This window comes from Eubalaena glacialis, chromosome 5 (genome assembly GCF_028564815.1).
Source record: "Eubalaena glacialis isolate mEubGla1 chromosome 5, mEubGla1.1.hap2.+ XY, whole genome shotgun sequence".
Lineage (NCBI taxonomy): Eukaryota > Metazoa > Chordata > Mammalia > Artiodactyla > Balaenidae > Eubalaena > Eubalaena glacialis.
The window spans coordinates 4,535,695-4,561,049 of NC_083720.1; the positions used below are offsets into that span (position 1 = coordinate 4,535,695).

Sequence of the window (25,355 nt, forward strand, 5' to 3'; positions counted from 1 at the left end):
ACGTAGTCTCTATGCACTGAAAAAGAGAGGACTTCCAGTCTCCTATGGCCACATCTGGCCCCAGCATCTGTGCCCACACACTGCTCCGCCGCCTGTCTATCTAGATGATGCCACCCGGCCAAAGCCAATTTCTCCATTTGAGCCCTAGATCCCACTCCGGCAGAGGCAACTCAAGGACAATGCTCCAGAATTCTCTCCTCTCTCTGGTATGTTCAACTTCTACTCTTCTACTTCACAGTAAACAAAAACAGTAACAAAAACAAAAACAAAAGGATTTCTCCAATCTTAGAAAAGAAGCAAGCTCACACCATTTCTTCCTCCAATCTTAAAAAAGAAGCAAGCTCACACCACTTCTTCCTCTAGTTATCACCCCCTTTCTTTGCCCCCGATGCAGCTAACCCACCAAAAAAACTGTCTGTGCTCGCCGCTTCCAGCTTCCCTCCTCCCATTCCCTTAACTTTGCTCCAGTTATGCTTGGCCCTGCACGGCTCCACTAGAACAGCTCCGGCCAAGGTCCCTTCGCTAAAGTCACCTGTCTGTCCTCATCTCCCCTGACCCTCGAGCACCCTCGGCCCAGCCAATCATACCCCACCCCGATGCCCCGTCTGCGCCTGGCTTCCCTGGGCTACTGCACTCCATTCCTCCACCTCCCCGGCCCACCTCCCGCGGGGCTCCTCCTCTACGCAGGCCTCTCAGCGCTCCGTGCCTCAGGCTCACTTCTCGTTCCTCTTGGTGACCTCACCTTGTCTCAAACCCCCTACAATGCCAACAACTCCAAACTCGCATCCCTGCTCAGACCCAACTCCCCAAGTCCAGACTCCTCCGTCACCACCTACAGCAGCCTCCAGGCCCACACGGGACCTGGTCCCACTGACCTCAGCCTCCTCCTCATTGCTCGCGCCAAGCCTGCCTGTGCCCTTCCCGGGCCTGAGGCGCTCCTCTCCCAGGCATCTGCTCCGTGAACTTCCTTACCTGCTTCAAGTCTTTGCTTAAACCTCTCCTCTTCATTCACCCGATGGGCACTGCTTTGGTGGGCAACCCTGACCTGCCTTCTCCAGTCCCCCTGCCCCTCTTACCACCTCTACTCTCTCATTTTTCTCCCAGCACTCATCACTGCCAACATCTATGCTTCACTTATTTATTAATGGTGATTATTATCTGCTTCCCCCCACTAGAATGTAAGCTCTCTGAGGACAAAGGTCTTTGTTTGGTCCACAAATCAATCCCAAGCACCTAGAACAGTGCCTTGGCATATGGTGGATGCTCAGTAAATATTTCTGGAAAGAACGTATGATGAGAAACATAATTAAGGACCTAGCTCAAGGCTTGGTACACTGCAGGCACTCAGTAAATAAATTACTATGGCTGCGATTTGCTGCCAAAAGAAAACAAACAAAGCCTAGCAAAGCACAGGGAGGCAACACACCCTCAACAAACCCAGCTGTTCTTTCTGAGCACAGCTGTATCGCCGACAGAAGGGCTCTCCAAACGGCGCCTGCAGGGGCACCCAACCTCCCCCAAGTGTCCAGCACAGATGGCCGGCCTCCTGCGGCTCCCGTCACATGTCAGCAGAGGGCCACTATCTGCTGCATCCTCTCCAAACTCAAAGGACAACCTCAAATTGACGCTCACCTGGAGAGAGAGAAACATCTCTAGTCAAGGTCACCGATGACCTCCCAGGTGCCTAAACAACAGTTGGTGAGAACTGAGCTGGGCAAATAGGGGTCGGAAAAGAAGTGCAGGCAGTCCGTAATCAAGGGGGCTGAGCTACTGAAAATCCACCTGGTACAAGAATTCACATCGGAGGCACTGAAAACCCTGGGGTGCAGGTTTCAAAACAGGGTCAGAAGCCCCAGGGTAAACGTGTGCCTGTGAAAACAAGGCACACAGAAAGGGCAGCACTCGGAGTAATGGAGACACCTCACAGATCTCTCGTTAGGGACAACGGAACCACCCTACCGGGGTCCTTGCCTGCTAAAACCCTCCTGCTCCTCCCGCGCTCAAGGCCAAGGCGGCACCTGTCACTGACCCTGCTCTGCCGCAGCCCCCCCACCTCCCGCCCCCGAGCCAGCAAGCCTCAGGACTCGGAGCTGACCCCAGCCCCATGCCACGTTTTGGAACACCCAGGAAAGGCATTCTCCACCTGTTTGCCCACATCGCCCTCCTCCCCCTCAGGAGCTCCCGTGCCCTGAGGAAGTCCCGCAGCCCTGCCCCCCGACCCACCCGGGTTAGTCTCTGCTGGTCTGGCCTGCAGAATCTCCACGCACCTCTGCCTTCAGCTCCTCTCCTCCTGCCCTCCCTGCCCCAGTCCCCCCTCCCCTTTCTGATCACGACACACACGTGACAAGGGGCAGGGTGGACAGACTTTGGAGTTGGACAAGTGAAAGGTCACAATCCCTACGCGAAGGGCTGTGAAACAAACAAAGGCCTGAGGGAGAGAGTGAAGCGCCTGGTGTGCTCAGAACAGAGCAGCTACTCCCTCCCCCAAGGGGAGCCCCTCCTCTAACCAGGTTCAACCCTCTCTTGTCAAGGCAGCTCCTGGGCAGACCTGCATCTTACTCTGTGTGGCTCTTAACGTGCTTTGAGTGCTTTGAGCCTAAATGTGGTCCTAAAGGTCCCGCCCAATATGAGCTCCTGCCCACCTTTCCATCTCCTCTCCCACCTCTGCTCTCCATCCTGAGCACCTCCTGCTACGGTGCTTTCCCAGAAATGCTGAGCTCTTCCCTGCTCCTGTGACTTTGACAAAGAAACACTGTCTCAACCTTGTGCACACGGAAGACACTTTTGAAGGCCTGCTGGCATGTCAGCCCTGTATTTCTTTCTGGACCTCCCCAGGGCATTTGCTGCTGTGCTCGTATCTCTTTTCAAACCCTCATCACACGGCATAGTATAGGGATTTGCACAGCCGCGTCCAGCTGTGTCTGCCCATCTTCGTATCTTCTTGCCTGGCACTTGAGCTCAACACCTTGATCAGGTCCCTCCTTTCATTTTCACAACTCAGAGGACACCCTCAGCTCATTTTGCAGACAAGGACACTAAGCCCCAGAGAGGTTAAATGGATGGCTTACCCAAGACCACACGCCAGCAAACAGGCAGATCAAGAGAAGACCAACCAGTGCTCCTTCCAGGTATCACAGCGGTGCATGTGTGTACACATACACACACCCCAGCAGCTCAGATATACCGCAGGTGTTTTCTGTGTATCACTAATGCCAGGTCAAAGTCACCAAGAATATTGGCAAGCACATTTTACAGAAGATTCACAGTTACAATGTTATACCTCAGTTCACTGACGCTAATTCTAAAATGGTCAAAGCAGTAGAAAACTACAGTCAGGCAAAAAAAATAAACAAATAAATAAATTAGACATTAATATGCCTGCCATGTGCTGGGTGCTTCCCATCCATGTACATTTCCTCCCCATTTAATCCTTTGAAGCATGAACTTATTTCTGTTTTCCAGAAAAGAAACCTAAGTTCAGAGTCCCAAACCCCGTATCATCTTTGTATCCCTTGCAAGCTACTTGACCACCTCTTGCCTCAGCTTCCTCACCTATAAATGAGAATAATTACGGTACTTACCTGAATCCATCAGCTTTCAGTGCAGCATACAGAACCCACTCTAGGAATTTTAAGCAGAAAGGGATTTAACTCAAGGAATTAGATGACTTCACAATCGTCGTAAGGGCTGAGGTAGGCGCCTCCAAACTGGGCCCCCAGGAACGGCTCCCTGAACAATACAGAACTGACGCACCAGGGGAGCTGCCACATCTGAAGTGCCACTGGAATGGAATGGAATTCGAGAATGCAACAGGATCAGGAAGCCAGCACAACTCCTCTCAACCCTGGGATGCAGAACGCAGCCACCTCCTCCACCGCAGCTGCCTCTACACATTCAGGAAAGGGACACAGGGAGGATGCTGCAGGGCAGCCTCACATCTCTGTGACATCACTCAACAGCAGAAAACAGCCAAAAGGGGAAGAAACATGGTCTCCGCCTGACTTCTGCCTCAAATCTTTCATAAACGGGACCTAATTCATGCCTAGAAGCAACTCTGGGAAACATACATTTTTAACTCTCTGGCTCCACAGTGCAGGAAAGGCTCCTAAAAGGATGAACAAGCCAGCCCATCGAATCTAACACACCGCACTCCCTCGTGTGGTAGTTGAAGATTAAACAAGGTGACCCCTCAGAAGTGCTGAGAATGGCACCCGGCAAGCACTGGACATTGTCTGTTACTCCCTGTGCCAAGGGCTCTGGCTGTCACGTGTCTCTGAAATGCGTCCACCCTGTTGCTAAGCTAACTCACCTCCCTAAAAAGAAAGCAGGGGGCAGATGTGTTCCTTAGCACTGCTCATGTCGCCTTTCAAATGATCAAATCCCAAATGCCTAGATCAGTGCAGGACCTAAAATTTTAGTTGAGCACTTCCCCACTGAGTCAAAGTGCCCATCTAAAGATTTACTTTTCGTAAGCCAGTGGTTTCAAGTTTTTTCACATACACCCTTTTTAAACAAGTGAAATCTTATGGGAAACCCAACAAAAGCAGAGAGCAGGGCCAGGAATCCAACCTGCTCATACTGGGTACGTGCTCTGCGCAGAGCCTCACCTGTAGGATGTCGTTTAACCTCCACATCAACCCTTCACAAGAGGTACAATTAACTCCCTGTCACCCAGTACACCCTGGGGACCACAGAGGTTAAGGAAGTTTCTTGAGGTCACACAGGTCAAAAATGGCAGAGCTGAGGTTCAAACCTGGGTCTGAGCAGCTCCGGCTCTGAACCACCGACTCCTCTGTCTCTATCTTTGAATTACAACTCAGTGCCAGGGCGAACCAGACACAGACTGTGCCCACGAGGAGCTCTCAGCCAGGTCAGGAAGCGGACCGGAAAAATGCTTCATTACAGTCCTTTAAACACACCCAGGGGCTCCACACCTCCCAGCCGTCCACAAGCTGTTCCCTCTGCCCCACATCTTCGCTTGGCGAGCTCCTTCTCACCCTTCAGATGCAGTTCAAGCATCTCTTCTCAGCAAAGGATACTCAGGTCATCTCTTCTGAGAGCTTAATAAAGGGCTGCGCAAAAGAAGATGTAAGTGATCAAAGCTAATTACTACCTTCCAGCCCGGAGCAGATGAGTAGCCTTAAACCCTGGGCTTCACAGAAATCCCAACCCTAGCTCCTGTGGAAAGCAAGCGTGTTACTGAATTCCTCTCATATTTGCTGTGCAGCCTTTTAGATAAAGGCTGTTACGCTACGCTGGGCTCACAGGAGCCCTGAACACAGTCCCTCTCTTCTATATAAGATGAGGATCCTGCTCAAAATATATTACATTAGTGGAAGATAGCCAATATTTTACATGAACTTTTTTTTTTTTTAGTATTTATTTATTTATTTGGCTGCACCGGGTCTTAGTCGCAGCACACGGAATCTTCGTTGAGGCATGCGGGACCTTCAGCTGTGGCACGCAGATCTTTGGTCGCGGCATGTGGGATCTAGTTCCCTGACTAGGGATCGAACCCGGACCCCCTGCACTGGGAGTGCGGAGTCTTAGCCACTGGACCACCAGGGAAGTCCCTATAATAACTTTAAATGGAGTAAATCTATTAAAATATTGAATCACTGAAACTAATGTAATACTATAAACCAACTAGACTTTAATAAAAAATATACATGTGTATATAACATTAGTAAATTTCCTTCAAAGAAGCAATTAAATACCAACATTTACAACCTGCTAGCTCAGCAGTTCTCAACAGCTGGGCGATTTTGCCCATCTCCCCACCCCAGGCCTCCAGGGACATTCGGCACTGTCTGAGGATATTTTTGGTTGTCACAGTTGGAAAGATGCTACTGGCATCTAGTGGGCAGAGGCCAGGGATGCTGCTAAACAGCCTTCAATGCACAGGACAGCTCCCACCACAAAGACTCACCCCTCCCCAAATGTCAACAGAGCCAAAGTGGAGAAATCCTGATCTTTTTCAATCCTGGATTGATCAAAGTAAAGCACAATATGGGGATAAGAACTAGAGAAAGCTTTAAAAAACATATTTTTTAGAAATGATAGTATTTATGTTAGAATCACTGATAGCTACTACTTACGGAGGGCCAGGAAGTGTGCCAGATGCTTCACCTATTTGATCTCTAACCTCGCACAGTAGTTTTATGCCCCATTTAAGGCTCAGGGAGGTGAAGTAACTTGCCCACGGTCACACAGCTATTAAGTAGGACAGCTCACACTGAACCCAGCCAGCCCAACGCCTGAGCCAGCGCTCCTGACCTCGGTACCCCCAACACGCACGTGCGCGCGCACACACACACACACACACCTCCCCCGTCAAGACTCGTGCTCCCCACCCCTGCAGTGTGTGTCCATCTCCCCCACTGGAGGGAGCTCCTTAAGGGCAGGGACTATCTCTAAGCTCAGGATGGAGTCTACAAAAGAGGTGCTTACCGCAGTCTATGTGAAGGAAGGGGCAAAGGCACAAACGGGAGCTGGGCCTGGGCTTCCGCGGGGCAGTGGCCGGGCTCAGCCAGCCCTCCTGGCGCTCCTCTGCTCCTGACTCATCCACGCCACCCTCATCAAGCAGGCAGGTTCACCAACAGGTCTGCTCCCTCAGGCTACAAGTTCCCTGACCACCTCTACTGCTTCCTCTGAGCCCCATTCTCCTAGACTGGCCTTCCACGATGCCGCCCACACTGCTTTCTACACCCTAGAAGCGGACTCGGTGAGGACAAGGGCAACAGACGGGCACGAGGGCCAAGGGAGTCGCTGGGTTGAGGGGACGGAGTGGAGACACAGGATGACGCAGAAGCCTGGGCTGGGAGCCGCGAAGGACCAGCTCCAGCCCCAGCCCTGCCCTCAACAAGAACTCACACGGTCCACCGTCCTCAGAGCACCTGCTGTGTGCCAGGCCCTGCCTATAAACTCACCTGTAAAATGTTTAGTGGCTTCCAGACATTTTTGGCACAGAACCCCCCTTTTTCCCCTCAAAGGAATTATGGACTGAAACTCTTCTCTAACACTTAAGACTCTAGGACAAAAAATTCACTACACTTGGCCCATGATATCACACATCTTGATTCACTTGTCATTAATATTCCACCTGCTTCCCAAAGGTACTTAATAATGGCTCACAATAATAATGTCACAGTCATCAAAACAAGGGGAAGGAGACAAGAATTAAGAAATAAAACAAAGAGGAGACATTTGATTTCTGTGGCTCAAAGCCGAGAAAGATTTTCAAGAAACAATCTGCAGTAATTGATGGTGTTTCCTTTCAAAGGAAATGAGGCTCCAACATAGACAGTAAGACAAAGGCAAGCAGACAAAGCAAGACGCAGTCACGACCATCACAACAAGCAACGGATGCTTCAACACTCACTCTGTGCAGGTCCGTACTAAGGTTCACACATGTGAGCCCACTTCGTCCCCCTGACCACCGTAGGAGTAGGCCTCATCATACCCATTTTGTAGATGATGAAGCTGAGACAGAAAGCAAATGACGATGGGGACAATGCAGGTAAGAGTACAAACACAGTATCAATACATCAACAACATAATAGGCATCCTGTGCTAGGCTATTTACTAACGCTATTTTAGAGATGAGAGAGCTCAGAGAGGTGAAGTAACTTGTTCAAGTCACACAGCTAGAACGTGGGTGCAGATCTGCTGAATTCCAAAGCTAAGCTCTTTCCTCTATGCTGTTTCCCAGCCACCCCCTTTTTCGAGCAAGGTTTCCCAAATTTGCCAAGAACCTCAGGTGATTCTAAAAACCTGTCTCCAAAGCCCTTCCCCTGAGATTCTGATCCTGGAGTTCTGGGATGGAGCCTGAAGAGCCGTATTTAACAGGCACCCAGACGGTATTCATCAACAGGCAAAGTTGAAGACACTGATCTGAGCAAAGGGAGCGGTTCAGCCACACAAATCTGATCTGCAGCAGCACTGTTTTAGGGCTATGGCCTCAGTGAGGATCGTGGGTCTCCCCCACAGTTCTTGGGTTCTTCCCACTGAAGACAACCGTGGAGTCACCGAGTTCTGGGGCCAGGAATTCTCCTGGGAGTAGCACAATACCTGTCTGCGGGTGCATCGGAGAGAAGCGGTGCCCCAAAAAATCAAAGCCCCCATCGGAGAGCTTCTCACTCAGGACTGGTCTCGGCTCACCCAAGACGACCCCACCTTCAGCCGATGAGTGAGCCGAGGCAGCCGTAAGTGGACGTGCGCGCCCACAGCCGCAGAAGCCCCCGGCTGATTCAAGCCAGCACGTCCACCACGTCGAAGGGACACCCGTACCGCCAAGTGTCCAACACAGGCTCCGCTACAGGCAGAGACAGGGGCAGCCAGGTGGACCACAGCGGCGTTCCTACCTGCCAGGCCCTGGGCCCAGGCCCTCCAGAGAGCTGCTGGGGAGCAGACGGCCCTTCTGCACACAGTCTCCAGGGCCCTCGGCCCTTCCCTGCGGCACTCCACAGTTTGGGAGTTCACGCTTGCCTATGTGACTGACTGATATGTCCACTTCCACCACCCCCAGCCTGCAAGCCCACCCAAGGTCAGTACCGAATTACTCCTATATTGCCTGTCAAGGGCAGAGCCTAGGACGCAAACACAAAACACTTGTTGAAGGGACACACGAGGGCACAAAAAAGAGGCTGTAGGAACGGCTGCACAGGGCTTAAGGTGAGACACAGGGACGCCAGCATCCCCGGTTCGGCGCATGGGGACAGGGCACCACGGGGAGTGGGGCGCATGGCCTGGTCCTGACACAGGTGGGGACGTGTGTGGCTGCAGTGCAGTGACAGCACACAGCTCAGCAGCAGGCCCAGGGCCGGAACACGAACAAAGGAGCACAGCCGGGCAGGAGCACAGGGCACGCGTCCAGGGGCACCCAGAAATGCCAGCCCCGGGGTGTGCCAGGAGAGGCTGGAATTACTGACTCCGATATCACCCTCGCCAGCACCCTCCGCTTGGCCCAAGAAACTCAAGTTATCAGCATAAAGGGCCCTTCGGAGGATAAAGCTGACAAAGGCTGCTGATTTCGTAACAGTGGTCACTTACAGGTCAGCCTCAGCCACAGCAGGTCAGAGGCCAGGAAGTGACAAGAGACTGTGCGAGTGACAGGGACACAGAAGTGACAGCCAGCAGTGAGGAATCAAACAGCAGAATCACCAGTCCTCCGCACAAGTCCACAGGACTCTGGGCTACTGGAAACGGCATAGTTATCTGTATGACAGCGTCTGCTCTGTGGGCAGGCAACACAGGACACACTGCAGACAAGAACAACAACGCAACTGGTCTGAACTGAATAACCTGGCTCTTCTAGAGAGATAAAGACGGCATTACCTTGTAAAGAAGTTACTAAATGGTCCCAATATTTTCAATTTCCTCCCCTCCTCAGTTTCATCAACACAGTCCTGCTGGCGTAGGTCACGGGTTTCCTTGATGGAGCTCAAGGTGACGTCAGTAAACTGTGGGTCATCGTCATTCTCCAGGGTCACGATGGCACTGGAGCTGCTCGTGACCACGAGGTCCAAGATGTCCTCATTGCTGACGGACAGCGTGGCTGACAGCTCTGTGCCGAGGCTGGACACGCTGCAGACTGAGACATTGTCGCTGCGGTTCAGCGTTTTGGAGGTGGGGCTGTAGAGCTTCACCGAGTCATAGCCTGTCCTGGGAAACGTGGAGGACTTCCGCACACTCTGTTCCCGCTCGGCACTGGTGGGAGCCGGTGGCGCGTAGGAAGGCAGTGGGCACGCGCTCTGGCAGGCTCGCTCCGGGATGATCTCCGACTCGGACTGTTTCCTCTTCACATGGACCACGCTGCAGGGGACAGGTTCCGGGTTGCCGATCTCTAGGGTAGGGATGCCTGAGTCCACCGATTTAAGGCTGTGCCGATCCTCTAAAGCACCAAGTTTCAGCTTGGGCCCGTACTCAGACAACGAGAGGGATCTGGGTGCCTTGAGATTCAAGTGTTGCAGGTTCTGAACGTGGTTTCCTGGTCGACCGTCCAGAATGCCCATCAAGGCTACGCCATTTGTAGTGGTAGAAAGGTTTCCATCAGTCATCTTGGTCCAAGGAAAAACTAGAAAAAACACCAAAATGGAAATTAGGAGAGTCAACATAAAAGCCAAAGATGCAATTCCTCTGACGCACATTCAAATGTTCTGACACCCCTTTTAAAAGAGGAATTCTTGAAAAAAGTCCTACATACACAAGTTTTAATTCACGGCCAGAAGCTACAGTTTTAACATATATTATCATGATATAAAACAACAGGAAGATAATTCAAACAAAGGATACATCTAGAGTAAAAATATATAAAATAACCATCTTTATCATCACCATCACTGCCCCCAGTCACATCTGTGATCCTCAGGACAGCACTGGGAGTGTGAGGGCTGTGCCGGGCAGAGAGAAGGGGTTTTGTTTTCCATGTTTTTTTAAATGATAAACAGGATACCTCTGTCAAAAGTATGTGAATTCATAACCCCTACATAAGTCAAGGTTCAACTTGTTCTGAGACAGCATAAAAATCAAGATGCCTTCATCATGACAGAAAATAAGATGAACTGTGTATGCCATGTGCAGTGAGATTACCCCAAACACATTCAAGTTAGCCATGGGTCTCCACAATGTTTTAGTCACCTTACTCAGGTCTACAAGGCGGGGCATATTATCCCCTTTACCACGGAAGAAACTGAGGCTCAGGTTAAACGGGTCCATGGGACTTCCCTGCTGGCGCAGTGGTTAAGAATCCACCTGCCAATGCAAGGGACACGGGTTCGAGCCCTGGTCCAGGAAGATCCCACGTGCCGCAGAGTAAATAAGCCCGTGCGCCACAACTACTGAGCCTGTGCTCTAGAGCCCGCGAGCCACAACTACTGAGCCTGTGCTCTAGGGCCCGTGCTCCACAACAAGAGAAGCCACTGCAAAAAGAAGCCCGCGCACCACAACAAAGAGTAGCCCCCGCTCGCCGCAACTAGAGAAAGCCCGTGCGCAGTAATGAAGACCCAGAAGAGCCAAAAAAAAAAAAAAAGAAATGGGTCCAGGATCATATTGTTATTTAGCAGCAGAGCTGGGATCTACAGGACTGACCCCAAAATAAGCCATAGTAGTGGATGAATGGCGTAGTTTGGGGTTATAAAAACCCAGGTCTGAAGGCTGGCTCAGTGAAGATGGATGATCAATAAAGGAAAAAATAAAGGCCCTGAACCTGCAGTAAACACCTGAGCAAGGAGAGTCAGAGCTGCCGCTGACACACAGGCCCTGCCTACGGTTCTCTGGCCTCAGACCGGGGTAGGAGGCGCATCAGCCTGGACAGCACAGTCCCCTGTGGACTGAGAACCCTAGGGTGTGTTACATTACCTTCCCCTGTCCTTTTAAAACATCAAAAACTAAAGAAACCTAGTGGTGCCTTTAAATTTGATCCATGGAATAGAAACCATGTAAAGAAGGGAACTTCGGGCTCAGTCCTTCCTGGGTTCTAATCCCAACTCCACTAGATTGCCTTGGGAGAATTAAATAAAGTGCCATGAGAAAGGCATTCAGCAGGCGGCCCCCACCGCAGGCACTGCTAGTAGCTGCTATCATAAAATAGCAAACAGTTGAAGGTCTGAAGCCTGGCAATAACACTGATAACCACTCCCTTTCGGGTGTTATTTTAGCTTTTGCAATGAGCTTCCCGCTCCCCTTCAGGAAGCCTGGCCTGCCTCTCACTGTCAACACGGCCAAAGCAAATTCATTAAAAGCAGAAAACGGGGGAGGGGTAATCTCCCTCCCTCCCAGACACTGAAGGAACCAGTCACACAGTGCAGCACTGGAGCAAAAACAGAAATAAGAAGGAATGAATTCAATTGCCAAATTCAGAAATAGACTGAACTATGTATAAAAACTTGAAGTATGATACAGTGAGTAAGGAAGGGTTATTTAATCATGGTGTCATACTAACTGGTTATCAATTTTTCTTGGAAGGTAGAAGTACACCAAAACAAAACTACAAGCAAAATTAGAGCTTAATACAAAAATGAGATTATAAAGGTATTGCACAAAATAAAGTGCTTCCCTAACCTACAGAGCAAAAACTCAGTTCATCCTCAGAAAGGATCTGGGCATCACCTCACCACATGGGAACCTGTCTTAACTGTTTTGCAGTTCACACTGCCCTGAATTTCCTGGGCTGCGGCCCCTACCCTGAGTCCCCAGCCAGGAGTTCCTCCCAGGCAAGGCCACAGCAAACTGTCTCTGGAACCCTGCGCTGGGAAAACTCCCGAACCAAACAATGCTGTGAAACAACAGGATTCACAACGGGAAGACACAGGAAGACAAATCTGTACACCAATTTGGAAGTTCTACTTTTCTTGTTTTTTAATTAAGAGGAAAATCCAGTAAGAAACATTTTTAGCACATAGTTAAGAGCTAATCTTTGGCAATGTCAAAGGTAATGAGAATTATCCAAATACCATCAACACACCAACAGGTCAAACTGGCAAAAAGCCATAAACACAAGAGGAAAAACTCACAGTAAGCAGAGCTGAGACCCTCTGACAGCCCCAGCTGAAATTCTGGCCCTGCCACTTACTAGCTGGGGAGATGCTCAACCTTTTTGAGCCTCAACTTCCCTCCTCCCCAGGAGTAAAAGGGGGCGATACCATACACCTCACAGGCTGGCTAAGGATAAATGAAATGAGGTTTGGTGAAGCACCGGCATACCTGTACCTGACACACAGCAGGTGCCCAATAAATGTGAATTTCCTCCACTTCAGCCACATAAAGAACTGAAGTACCTGAAAAAAAAACACTGAATTTAAACTGAAATTTTGACACGAGAATAGGCAGCAACATGGAACAAGTGTGTTATGTGAACCCAAGGACCCCTTCTCCTCGGAGTTGCCAAGATGGAAGCACAGGAAAGAAAGAAACAGGGTCGGACAGAGTCCAAAGCCGCTTGGCGGTGGCCTCGTCCTCCGTCTTCTCTCCTCTGCCTTGGGGCCACAGAGAGAAGCCCGAGGGCCTCTTCTAGGGAGAAGCTGAGGGACCTTTGAGGCCTCCGATGGTTCCAAGTCCAGCTTAAGTTCCTTAAACTTGAGGAACAGCCTCAGAGAACAGCCTTCAGAGAAATAAACCTAAAAGGGAAAAAGTACTTCCCCTTGCAACATACTCTAAGACCAAACTCCGCAAGGGCCAAGGCCACCTGTCCTCAAGCCCTTTCACCTGGTGCTACCAATGCCATAAAACCAGAAGCCACACTCCAGAGCACCTGCCTTCCGACGGGGCCCAGCAGGGGGAGGCTGCACAAAGGGGGTGCTTCCAAGAGAGGCGGCAGGGTGGACTCTGGAAGCTAGCCAGGAGACCAGCTGCGGATGGCCTGCCTCCAAATCACACGTTTTCTAAAGACAGAGTAAGCCTAAATTCCCCAGGCCGGCCCAGGGCCCTCTGGATCCACCCCTGCCAGCCACACCAGCCTCATGCTGTCACCCTCACCTCTCTCAACACGCAGCCGTCCTGCGCCACTGCCGCAGGTACTCTCCCCAGCTCTGCCATCAGCGCCCCTAGGGATCTGGGAGCGTGTGCCACAAGGAGACACAGCACGTTTCCAAGGCCGCTCCTCTGAGAAGGCTTCCTCAACTCTCCCAGGAAGCTGCAGGCCCTCCTTCCTCCTGAGCTCCTTGCGGCCACACCCCACCTACAGCAGTTTCCGTATCTCTCTCCCCTGGCTCCTAAGCTTCAGGTGGGCACATGCTAACAGTTTCTGGATACCACTGCCTGGTCAAATGCCTAGCATGGTTAAGGATTAAAAAATCTATTTGCGGGACTTCCCTGGTGACGGTCCAGTGGTCAAGACTCCGCGCTTCCACTGCAGGGGGCGTAAGTTCGATTCCTGGTGGGGGAACTAAGATCCCACATGCCGCGCAGTGTGGCCAAAAAAAAAAAAATTCTATTTGCTGAATTAATTATTACTAACAACTACATTCTAGTTGTGGGCAGGTTTCAGGGGCAATCCATCCAAGAAACATCTGTTGAGAGCTGGGTTGTGTTTCAAGAACAAGGTGAGCAGGGGAGGTCACAGAAGAGGAAGAAAATCCATCGCGCTCCCAGCAGTGCGTGCAGACAGCAGACCCAGCAAGTGAGCAGTGACCGCCCTGTGCGCCGTACCCGCCACTAGACTAGACGGCGAGGAACACTGTCAACACCTGACGGCTCAGGAAAGTAAAACGAAATTTCCCTCTGCAGTTGTTTCCCAAAGTCTCACACGACGCCCTGCACAGTGGCCGCCACAGCATGCGACCTGGGCTCTCAGAGTCACCCAGGCACAGCCCGGCACCAGATCCAAGTCTGATGAAGAGCAGCCATCACCGCCCGGAGAAGAGAAACACACAAGACATAACGCACAGCTAAGAGGAAGACTTTTTATTCCAGGCAGCAAGGCCACCTGAATTTTATTTACCTGCCACAAAACTGAGTTCTGCAGGAAGCAAAGAGGTAAAGTGCCCAAGAGACTAAAACAACCTTCACTCCCAGGGGCCCATCTTTAGTTTAATACAAGTCAGAGAGTGGAGAGCAGCTCTGCCAGTGACTCTGAATAAGGCTTTGGAAAACAAGTCCATCTTGAAGCAACAATTTAATTTTCTCCTCCTTAAAAAGTAATGGGACTAAATCTTGACCAAGTCTTCATAAATAAAAGAAACAGTTTATGAAACCAAAACTAAATGATTTAGTTAGGGTCCCAGGGGAAAAAAAGTCCACCCACTGGTGGCTTCAGGGAGAGATAATTCTGCCCATCCAGGCAGACATCCTCTGCACTCATCTCCCGTGGCTCCTTCCTGCCCACGGGGCGCGTGCTATACACAGCCTCCCTCTTCTCAGCTCCTCTCTGGCACCCCCATCAGCACGGGGACGACGCCACTCTCCATGATCCTCCAAGGAGGGTGCGTTCATCTTCGCTGCCAAGCCTCCCGTCAACCCAGGCCTGCCGCTGCTTTCCGTACCCTTCCGCTTAAGAGTCAGGCACACACGGCCCCTTTCTATCAGCCATGGCCTGAGGGCACATCTGTCACAGATCCAAAGTTTCAAGAGGGCAGGAACTAGGTCTGCAACTCCTGACAACACCAGAGCATCACCATAAAACTACAGTTTCATGAGTACCAGGCACTGTTCTAAGCTCCTAACATGCCATTCTGTTTCAGAGCCCCCAGCAGCCCTTTGCGCTGTATTATCCCCACTGCACAGAGGAGGAAACTGAAGCACACAGCTTACCCAGGCCTCCACTTTCATGTGGCAGCAGCTGGGGCCTGAGCCCAAGTCTGTGACCCCAGAGCCCCTCGGTAAGCTTTGCTACTTACAGCCCTAATGCAGACATCAAGCACCTCCCCAAATCCTCATCCCTCCTGTGAAAGAAGAGGATTCCACAGATGCGAACAACGCTGGGCTGAGCCAGAGGCAGCGACCTGCCCAAGGTCTTGCAGGGAGGGTCCCACCTGAGTCGTCTCTCTCCAACACCTGCGTCACCCTCCAGAAGGCCTCTCAGGGGTCCTTCACGTTTCCTGGTGAGGATGCTGCTGGGACCGCCAGACTCCACACAGGAGTGGCTCCCCCAGGCCTTCACCTCAAGCCTGGACCAAACACCAAGGACAACCCACTGACCTATGAGACATCTCCCAAGAGAATCAGACATTTGTGTAGAGGGCTCACAAGCACCAACCACTGTGAGTCTCTTTCTCTTTTTAATTCAAGTCCTGGCTTAGGCAGAAAAGAGCCTGGAAAGAAAGGCATAGGACGTTCTGGATCTCAGGCGCCTCGGCATTAACAATTAACACAAGCAGCTGCCTCTGCTCACCGGTGCACGCGGCATGTTGGGCACTGTGTTTGGTGTCCACGCCCACCATCTATGATCTGTGTAACCTCCCCAGCAACTCCCAGAGCTGAGGACACCGTCATCACCATCTCACAGACAAGACCGAGGCGCAGATGGAACGCAGAATGAAGTGGTCCTGCTGGGGCGGACCTGGATCCTACACCTGGAAAGGTGCTTACTCTTTCCACTGCTGCACAAGCGGCCTAAAATAATGGATTAATGTGCATTACATAGAAAGGGAAAGTCGGGACTTCCCTGGCGGTCCAGTGGTTAAGACTCCATGCTTCCACTGCGGGGGGGGGGGGGGGGGGGGAGGGGGTGGGGGTTGATCCCTGGTCAGGGAACTAAGATCCCGCATGCTACGCGGCACAGTCAAAAAAAAAAAAAAAAAAAACCACAGAATGGGAAAGTCAACTAGAAAAGTAGTTTGTTTTTTTTAAAAGAGTTATTCTTTAGGATAAAAACAATCCTAAAAAAGAATTTCCTAGAAGCCCAATATATTCCTCTGGAGGGTGCACGGCAACTTTGAGGCACCTGGAACTCAACACGATGTAGTTCAGTAAGTTTCCATCCATCAGCAAACCAGGCAGAAACTGGCATTAAACTGCTGAGGGTCCCCAGAGGCTCCTTCCCAACCCTAAGGAACAGATATTTAACTTACACGGCCCAAAGGTGGTGATGTTTAAAAGGCATAGGTGGGACATTTTAAATTAAGGACTTTCAGTGCACAGGGGAGGTTTCCCCTCTACCCCAAAATGTTTCAGCTTCATATAGTGATTTACCAAAACTAATCATCATAAGTACCTGTAAAGTGACCAAGAGGCAACTCACAGGTTCGGGAAGATAGTCCACTTAACAAAGCCAACACAATTTATAATCTTAATTATTAATAAGACAAATAATTTACTGAATATTTACCAAACACCAAACATACTAGGAGCTATCACATGCTCTAATCATCACAAGCCTGCCAAGTACACTCAAGAAACTATGAGATTCAGAGAGGCTGAGTGACACACCCAAGGTCACACAGCAAGAGAAACAGGATTCAAACCAGGTCTGACATCAAAGGCCAAACATGGCTTGCTGGAGAGCTTAAGAGTACAGACCCTAAACTTTGTGATCACCGATAAGCTAAATACAACAATATTCAGACTTCTCTGTATGTATGTCAGACTTCAATAGAAAAGTTTTAAAACTAAAATACACAAAGGGAAAAAATAATGCAGGTTCTGGAGGCAGACCGCGTAGGTTCAAATCCTGGCTCCTCCGCCTAGCAGTTGTGTGACCTTGGACTAGTTTAACTTCTCTGTGCCTCGATTTCCACGTAGTAAGAGGGGGACAATAACAGACTCTATTTCATTAGGCAGTTGACAAGATGGGGGGAAGAAATCCACATAAAGCCTTTAGAATCGTGCCTTGGAAGATGCTGGCTGGCATCACTCTTCCCCGGGCACCCGACACGGCCAGCCAGCTCAGGCCCCCTATTTTAGCAACTCATTTGCATAAGCAAGCCCAGACACAGCCAGTCTGCACAGCCTCACTGTACGGCTTCCCCGTCACCAGCATCTCTCCTTGCACCTCCGCTGCGGCACTGACTGAGCGCTGGGCCTCAGCTTCCCCATCTGTCAAATGAGGTGATTAGCCCAGCCAAGCTACCCGAGGTCCTTCCAACTTGACAATCTAGAATTCTAAACCCAGACCCTAGAAACTTTATAGCCTCCCTACAGCAAACATTAACAGACAACACGTACCCATTTTCCTAAAATCCTCTTTTACATATTAGGTATAAATGTCTAGTGTGATGACAAATCTTCTCCAAGGTCTCAAAGCTCTGCGAGCACCCACGGCATGCTGGGCAGGCATCCTCTGTGCCAAGGGTGAGGACGTGACAGTCAGAAGCTCGGACCAACAGGGAAGACAGATTCTTAAACACGTTGCTCTGGTAAGCTGTGTGTCCTCTCCGTTGAGAGGTCTTCAGCAGAGCACAAGCAAGGGGAAGTGGAGGTATGACGGGCAGGCAGGAATTCACCCGCTGGACAGAGGGGAGTAGGGCAGTGGGAGGGGGAGATGGAAAAGTGGAAGGGCGGAGGGGCGGAGGGGTGGAGAAGTAGAGGCAGGGTGCCTGAGGGGAACTGCAGGGATCCGCGGGGGCCAGGTGAGGCGGCCCTGATGCGGAGCGTGAGAGGGTGGGCTGGGGGCAGACTGCAGAGACTCAGTCTCGCGAGCATGGAGCAAGCCCAGCTGGGCGCCACGCGAAATGCTGAGCAGGGACCTGCCAGGACCTGCTGGGGCCGTGAAGGACACCGAGATGAGCGGAGCCTGGCCCCGTGACCTGCCTCAGTGTGAATGTCATCCCTGCCTCTCTCCAGCTGGGTGACCCTGAACCGGTTACCTGACCGCCCTCGATGTGTCCCAAAGGGTGCATTCACTCAGTAACCCTGAGCCCCAAGAACATGCCACGTTCTCAGGAGGGCTGGAAATCAGGTGGAGCCCACAGTCTCAAGGGGTCAAACACACCACCACCAAGACAGGAGTAAGACAGCCTTGGTTGGGGGGTGGGAGGGAGGAGCAACCCAGGTGGGACAGGGACCAAGCAGTTGGGAAGAAGCCCTACCCAAACCTGAGACACGGGTTGGTACTGGCCAGATAAACCGGGCAAGCGGAAGGGGCTGCTGTAAGGTCTGGCCTGGTCCATGCACAGCCCCTAACAGTGCCCATCAGCCACCCATCCTCTACAAAGGCGGCCAAGACAACGGCGAGGTGCCAACAGCCTGCAGACACGGGCCCCAAGACACCGCCCTCCCCCGTAAACGAAGGGCGTGAGTCCGTGCCCAGGAGCCTCCTGCCCACAGAACTTTCCAAAGCCAAGCTTCCACTTCCACGTCCAAGTTGGAGCAGATGGCGCCTGTGCAACTTCGAAACACACGCGGCTGCCCGTGGCCCGCTGCGCAGGCGCGGGGTCTGGGGTCCGCCGGCTGGCGCTGCGGCCTCGTGAGGAGGAGCCTTCCCGGCGGCCGCCGGCCCCCGCTCCTTCCCCGGGGCAGCTCCCTGTCCCCACACAGCTCCTGCCCCTCAGCCTCCCGCTGGGAAGCATCCCCAGGCGCGGGTCCCCGAGGCTGAGGGGGGCTGTAGTCCAGGTACGGGGGCCCCTGAAGCAAAAGGGAGTCCCCGGCCTGGGGAGTAGGCGGTCCCAAGAGAAGGGGGGGCGTCTGCGGCCCCAGAACAGGGATCTGAGAAGCAAGGGGGTCGGGAGCTGCCAGGTGGACCCAGAGGTGGAGGGGGTTCCGGGCGGTCGGAGGCTCCAAGGTGTGGGGAGAGGAGCTCCGGCGAGTCGGGGACTGCAAAGTGCCGGGGGTCCCAGGGGTCGGGGGCCCTGAGGTGGACGGGGTCCCGGCGGCTGGGGGGCTCCGAAGTGGCGGGATCCCGGTGTTCGGTGGCCCCGACGCCGTGGGGGCTCTCATGGGTCGGGGGACGCCGAGCCGGCTCCTCTCCCGGCCCGGGAGCCCCGCGCGTCTGAGGGGGAAAACTTTTCGTCAAGTTCCGGGAAAGGAGCGGGTCGGGGCGCGCGTCTCACCGAGGAGCGGGCGAGCCGAGCGCCCCCGGGCCCCGCGATGCTCCCCGTGACCCACGCGCTCCCCCGGCGCGGGAGGAAGCGGCGGCCGCGCGTCGAGGGGGCGCGCAGGCAGGACCCGAACCCGCGCGGCCAGCTCCGCCCCGCCTCAGGCCGCCTCCCCGCTCCGGTCGACGCTGCAGCAGGTGGCAGCGGCCCCGCGCGCCCCGGCGCCCTCCCTCCCTCGCGGCCCGGCCCTCGCCGGAGGCCCTCAGTACCGGAGTTAGCGCGGTTCCGACGCCATCCCCGGGGCCCGCGGGCCCGCAGCCCAGGCCCTGCGGGACCCGCAACTTGCGCAGCGAGGACACCCGGCGCTGCAGGCGGCGGGCCGGGCCGGCAGGTGCCCGCGAGCCGCCCGCAGCCAACAGCGGCGCGCGCCCTCGCCCCGCCCCGCGCGCCCTCGCCCCGCCCCGCGCGCCCTCGCCCCGCCCCCTGCCTGCGCGGGCTGCTCTTCCGCCCGGGCTGCCGCGCCCAGCCGGGCTGCCGCCGCTCCTCGAGCTTGACGCTCGTCCAGCTGCCCCCCCTCCGGCCCGCTCGCCCGCCCGCCACGGGCCTCGGAGCGGCGTTGCCGGACCTTTTCTCTCCCGAAGGGCAAGAGGAGCCGCGAAGGGAGGCCTGAGGGGATTTTCATGCCCGCAGATCCCCCGTGGACACCCATCAGGGGCCTCCTTACCTGGTCGGCTCCACCCGCGGCCATCTTGGAAGTGGGAAGCGCCTGGGAGGGGGAAGGGGCACGAGCGGGCAGCGACCAGGCGTGGGGAGCCGAGCAGCGGAGCGCATCGATGGGCGCCCCTGCCCCCGAGCAGGTGTGCGGGGGAGGAAGAGCCCGGCCCCCACCTGGTCGCAGGCGAGAGGCCAGGTGGGCAAGTTCCGAGCTCGGGCCCGGGACGTACAGCCTCGGGAAAGTCGTTTTGAGGTATTCCCTGCCGGGCCTTAGTCTCTTAATCTGTAAAACGGGCTTTTCTGTTAGTTGTCTTTTATCGAGCTGTTACACAATGCATAGCGCCGTGCCTCCCCAAACTTGTCTGCACTTAAGCATCTCCTGGGGATCTTTGAAAATTTCAAAGCCGAGGCCACGCCCCAGGCCAACTAAATCAGTCTCTGGAGGTAAGGTACAGTTTTGGAAGCTGTGTAATGTGCAGACAAGTTTAGGAGCCGCTGGTCTAGCGTTAATGTGCATTACTTCCCGTCAATATTCCAGAAACTCCAGAGACAGGGTCTGTGATCAAAACCGTCGTACAGAGTGGGAGATGAAGTCACTTACCCAAGGTTCAGGGCTGGTCAGTAGCTGAGAGGGGTCAGAAGCCAGATGCCCCGCCCCAGACCGCCTTCCAGGATCATGCAAGGCCCTGAATAAGAAAGCTCTTGTTCGCTGGTTGTTGACCCCTTCCTCATCCCCCTCCTAGAATGTAGGCTCCCTGAGCCAAACCGGGCTTATCTTGTTTACTGGTATGTTCCCTGAGCCTGAAAGATTATATTCTGAGGACATCAAGGCAAGAGGAAAGACTCCAGTGATTGGGAGCTGGAAGGCCTGGGTTCCAAGCTAGGATTGGCTCCTGCCAAACAGGACCCCTGAGGGCTGTCACGGCCAGAATTACCACAGAGGAAACCTCAGAGAGACAGCCAGCTACATCTAGCAGGGCCGTCAGGGACAGGAAGGGTGATCTCTCCATCACAGCATCTGGAAGCATGCAGTGGAAGATTAATTTGGGCTGTGGTCATTAGCGTTGGGCCAAAGAGCCCCTGACTTGTTTCTCCTGCCTGGATCATAGCTCTAATAACTCTTAGCACCTATTATGATAGCAGGAGAGGTGAGAACTTTAAAAAGGAAATCTGTTAATAGAATACACTAACACCCTTCACAGTGCTTCTATTATGCTTAGGGCATAATGGAGGCTTTATAAATGCTTACATTTCTGGATGTTTTAAGGAAAACTAATACCAGGTCTCCTTCAAGCCCCCCCCCCCCAGTGTGCCCTCCTGAGCTTAGTTTAAGGAAGCAGGAAAGTAAAGACTTGCTTCAGGCCTGACTTAATTAGCAGTTTAATACATCAGATTAATAAATCTGCTTTTACAGTGTTCTTTGCGACTCCCCAAATCCCTTCGAGCCCTCATTGTCAGTCTTAGGGTTTTAAAACCCCACAATGACAGGAACCATTGTTCTACATCCAGAACCGAGGAAGTTTGTGGTCCATGGGTTTGCATTTGGCGCCCTCTGTCTGCCTTTTCCTCACCTTCTCACCACCCTGCTGCCTCCCTGGCTCCCGCCCCTACCCCTGCCCCAGCCCAGAGCTCCCCACTGGAGCCCATCTGTCACTTAACACCCTCAGTGTGATTTGACCTATTTCTTACCCCTTGTCATCAGCACCCAGGAGTGTTCTAGATAAATCCTCATTGCAACTTCAGCCTAACAAAATTAAAAAGACAGTGAACAAGATTAGCTGCGTGGCAGTGGGCACTCACAGCACCTCCCAGCCCCCATCTCTAATATGGAGATGACAACTGTATCAGGGTGGCCAGTGCCGTGTCCCCCTCTGCTGGCTCACCGCTGCCTGCCTAGGGGAAGCCATCCCGGCTCCCCTGTGCAGACCTAACCGCCAGGGTCCCAGACTGATTCTCACCTGGTCGCTCCTTTGGGGGCTGTAAAGCTGCTGCGTGATGTAGAGAAGCACCAGGCCTGCAGCTGCCTCGCCTCAGTTCCAGGCACAGGACTGGTGGGTGGTGGCCTGGCCTGGATAAGCCCTGAAACCTTCCCTCCCTTCCCTTCCCCAACTTTCCCCATCTCAACGAGGCTCTGAGCATCTCCGCCTCCCGAACTGTGTGAGGATTAAATGTAAAACAACTGTCTGGGGAATTCCCTGGTGGTCCAGTGGTTAGGACTCCGCGCTTTCACTGCCGAGGGCCCGGGGTTCAATCCCTGGTCGGGGAACTAAGATCCCACAAGCCACACGGCAGGACCAAAAAAGAAAAGAAAAAACCCAGCTGTCTGGTTTTGTCAGTTTCTGGCATATTTGAGGGAGCTCTTCCTAGCAATATAATGTAGAGAAAGTGTGTTAGTCAACCCGCCAAGGTGAGGAGAGATGCTAAGATTCTCCAGGGATCCCTCGGAGGGACTTCTTCAAGCCTGACCTCTGAGCCTCCCCAAGCTCGCCAAGCAGGAGTGGGAAGCCCTTCCCAGGGTGACTGATTCCCACGGAAGCCAGCCCCGAGCCCACTCTGTGCCGGCGCCCTGGGCTCCGGGAACACCAGAGTGACTGACAGCCCACAGTTCCTGCGCCCATGGAGCCCCTCGAGGGGCAGACAGACGTGGCACCTCGCAAATGCACTCACATCCCCTCGCCAGGAAAATAGTAACTGACCAGGGGCAGACCCCAGAAGGGTCACCAGCAAGGTGTCAGAGCTGGCGGGACCCTTACAAGTCCTCAAGCCCACCCCTCTCATTATTCAGTGGGGAAAGTGAGGCCCAGAGACAGACATGGGGAGGGGCCCAAGGTCAGGTGGGGAAGTGGGTGGGCACAGGACCCTGGCCAGCAGCCTCTGCCCTGCCAAACCCCCTGTGCACCTCTTCCCGGGAGATGTGGGGATCTAGTCTCCCAAAGGCATATTTTGCCCCCGACTCTTCCCCAGCCCCGGGAATGTGAGCTCCTTAAATATTTGTTGAATGCGTGAATAAACCTCTGTCATACCTGCACTCACGTGAGCCCTCCCAGGTGCCCCATGCTGTGCTGGCTGTTTCACCCCATTACCATGCCTACTGGCACGTTGACTCCTGCTTTACAGGTGAGGAAACAGGCGCGGTGAGGTGAGGCCGCTCAGCTTGGCTCTCACAGCTTGCCCCCCACTGTCCAAAAGCTCCTGCCCACTCGCCATCCTCCCTCCCACCCTCCTTGCCCCCAGCTTCCGTTCAGGGCCACCGGGGGCCCAGGATGTGAATGAAAGTACCAGCGGCGGTCACACTTCACTTGGGAGTGTCAGCGGGCCGTCCCCACCAGGCACAGGCAGATTGCGCAACCATCATTTATTTCAAAAGAGCTTTCCTCTGGCCCAAGGGCTTTCAGAAATCCAGGAAAGCCTATCTTTTCTGTCTTCATTCCTTGGAATAAAGGAATTCACTGTGGAGATGCAAGTTCTCGTTTTTAGGACACAATGCCTGGAACTTGGGTTTGCCTTGTTGCTTCTGAAAATTGATCAAGATGAGGAAAAAAAACAAAGTCAAGAGTAGCCCAGGTAGCTGGAGGTAAGCCTTCCAGCAATCTCAGGCCCAGAGAAGATGGCCAGAGACACAGAGACGGAAAAGTGTCGTAACAACCAGAGTAGTCACCACGAACCTCTGCAGTTTGCTGCAAAGAAGCAGCATCAGACCCTCACAACCAGACCATCAGCTCGTATTTTACTCAGTTTTAACAAGGGCAGTTACCTGTTTCTTACCTGCAGAGGTTAAAATCAGTGAATTCAGGGAGGTGGAACTCCTAGAAGTATTATAGCACATTTATAAAAGGGAGAAGGCGTGGCTCCAGCAAAAGAGAAAATTATAACACACTGAATCCTTTTCATCTAATAGTGCACTTGAAGGGAGCTGTCCTTATAAAAAAAAAATACCCCCAAATTCAGGCAAAGACTGTTGTAAAAATATGCTCACTGAAGTGTTACTTACAACAGTGAAATGGATATGATGTGGATGTCCAACCATGGGGGAAGCTTAACTAACTGGAGAGACTTCTATGCAGCCATTTAAAAAATCTTCAGGGCTTCCCTGGTGGCGCAGTGGTTAAGAATCCGCCTGCCAATGCAGGGAACACGGGTTCGAACCCTGGTCCGGGAAGATCCCACATGCCGCGGAGCAACGAAGCCTGTGCGCCACAACTACTGAGCCTGCGCTCTAGAGCCCGCGAGCCACAACTACTGAAACCCATGCGCCTAGAGCTGGTGCTCAACAACAAGAGAAGCCACCACAATGAGAAGCCTGCACACCGCAAGGAAGAGTAGCCCCCGCTCGCCGCAACTAGAGAAAGCCCACACGCAGCAACAAAGACCCAATGCAGCCAAAAATTAATTAATTAATTAAATTTTAAAAATAAAATTAAAAAATCTTCAAGTAGTTTATTATAGCAAAGAGGAAATGTATAAGTTGTAAGAGTGATACTGAATTTTTAATAAAATATAATCATAGAATATGGAATGTCATCCACAGAAACAGGAAGAAACACTCAAATGATATCAGAACACACATGATTACCTTCTGATTATGTATTTTGAAACTTTTAGATTTCCCCGCAACAAACGAATGCTCTATTTATAGTTTTGTTTTGTTTTTTTTTTGGCCACGCCACGTGGCTTGTGGGATCTTAGTTCCCCGACCAGGGATCAAACCCATGCCCCCTGCAGTGGAAGCGCAGAGTCCTAGCCACTGGCCGCCAGGGAATTCCCCGTATGCTCTATTTATAATGAGATGTGTTAAGATGCTGACTGATGGATAACCGACAGGATTTAAGGAGCACAGTAACCTGAGGCCATCGGATGAGGGCTCTGCACCCTGGCCCTTCTCACCAAAGCAAGACAAGTCCTGTCACCATTTTGTCAGTGGGAACACTCGTGCTCCAGGGGGTTAGGTAATCAATGCACAGCCAAACACACTTGCTGTGATGGGAGTGCTGACCACAGAGCCTTGTGACTACGGTCTGTGTGTTCTACCGTCTGTAACAGCGTCTCTAGCTGCCCTAGCAGCCCCATGATGCTGTATTGTTGCCCCATTTTACTGGGGACACTTGAACCAGTGGGGTCTGGTGCCCAACTCAAAGGTCACTAATTCTCAGAGCATCCCAAGTAATTGCTCGGAGGAAGTAAGTTATAATGAAACCAACAGACCCTGCAAAGTATGGAATGCACAATCTGGCGATG

General features: G+C 52.8%; 1 protein-coding gene across 3 annotated transcripts in view; it reads right to left on the reverse strand.

The window, feature by feature from the left end:
- Positions 1 to 20,152, reverse strand: part of TBC1D14 (TBC1 domain family member 14) — a 99,404-nt gene extending 79,252 nt beyond the window's left edge. The window contains exons 1-2 of one of the 3 annotated variants that reach the window (XM_061191946.1): positions 20,131 to 20,152; positions 9,337 to 10,075 (exon numbers count right to left, since the gene is read on the reverse strand). In XM_061191946.1, the coding sequence (XP_061047929.1) occupies positions 9,337 to 10,058 (722 nt within the window). In that variant the 5' untranslated portion in view covers positions 10,059 to 10,075; positions 20,131 to 20,152. Of the gene's footprint in view, positions 1 to 9,336; positions 10,076 to 19,675; positions 19,804 to 20,130 lie in introns of those variants that run through there. The other 2 variants (XM_061191948.1, XM_061191947.1) reach the window with 2 other exon arrangements.
- Positions 20,153 to 25,355: the final 5,203 nt, after the last annotated feature.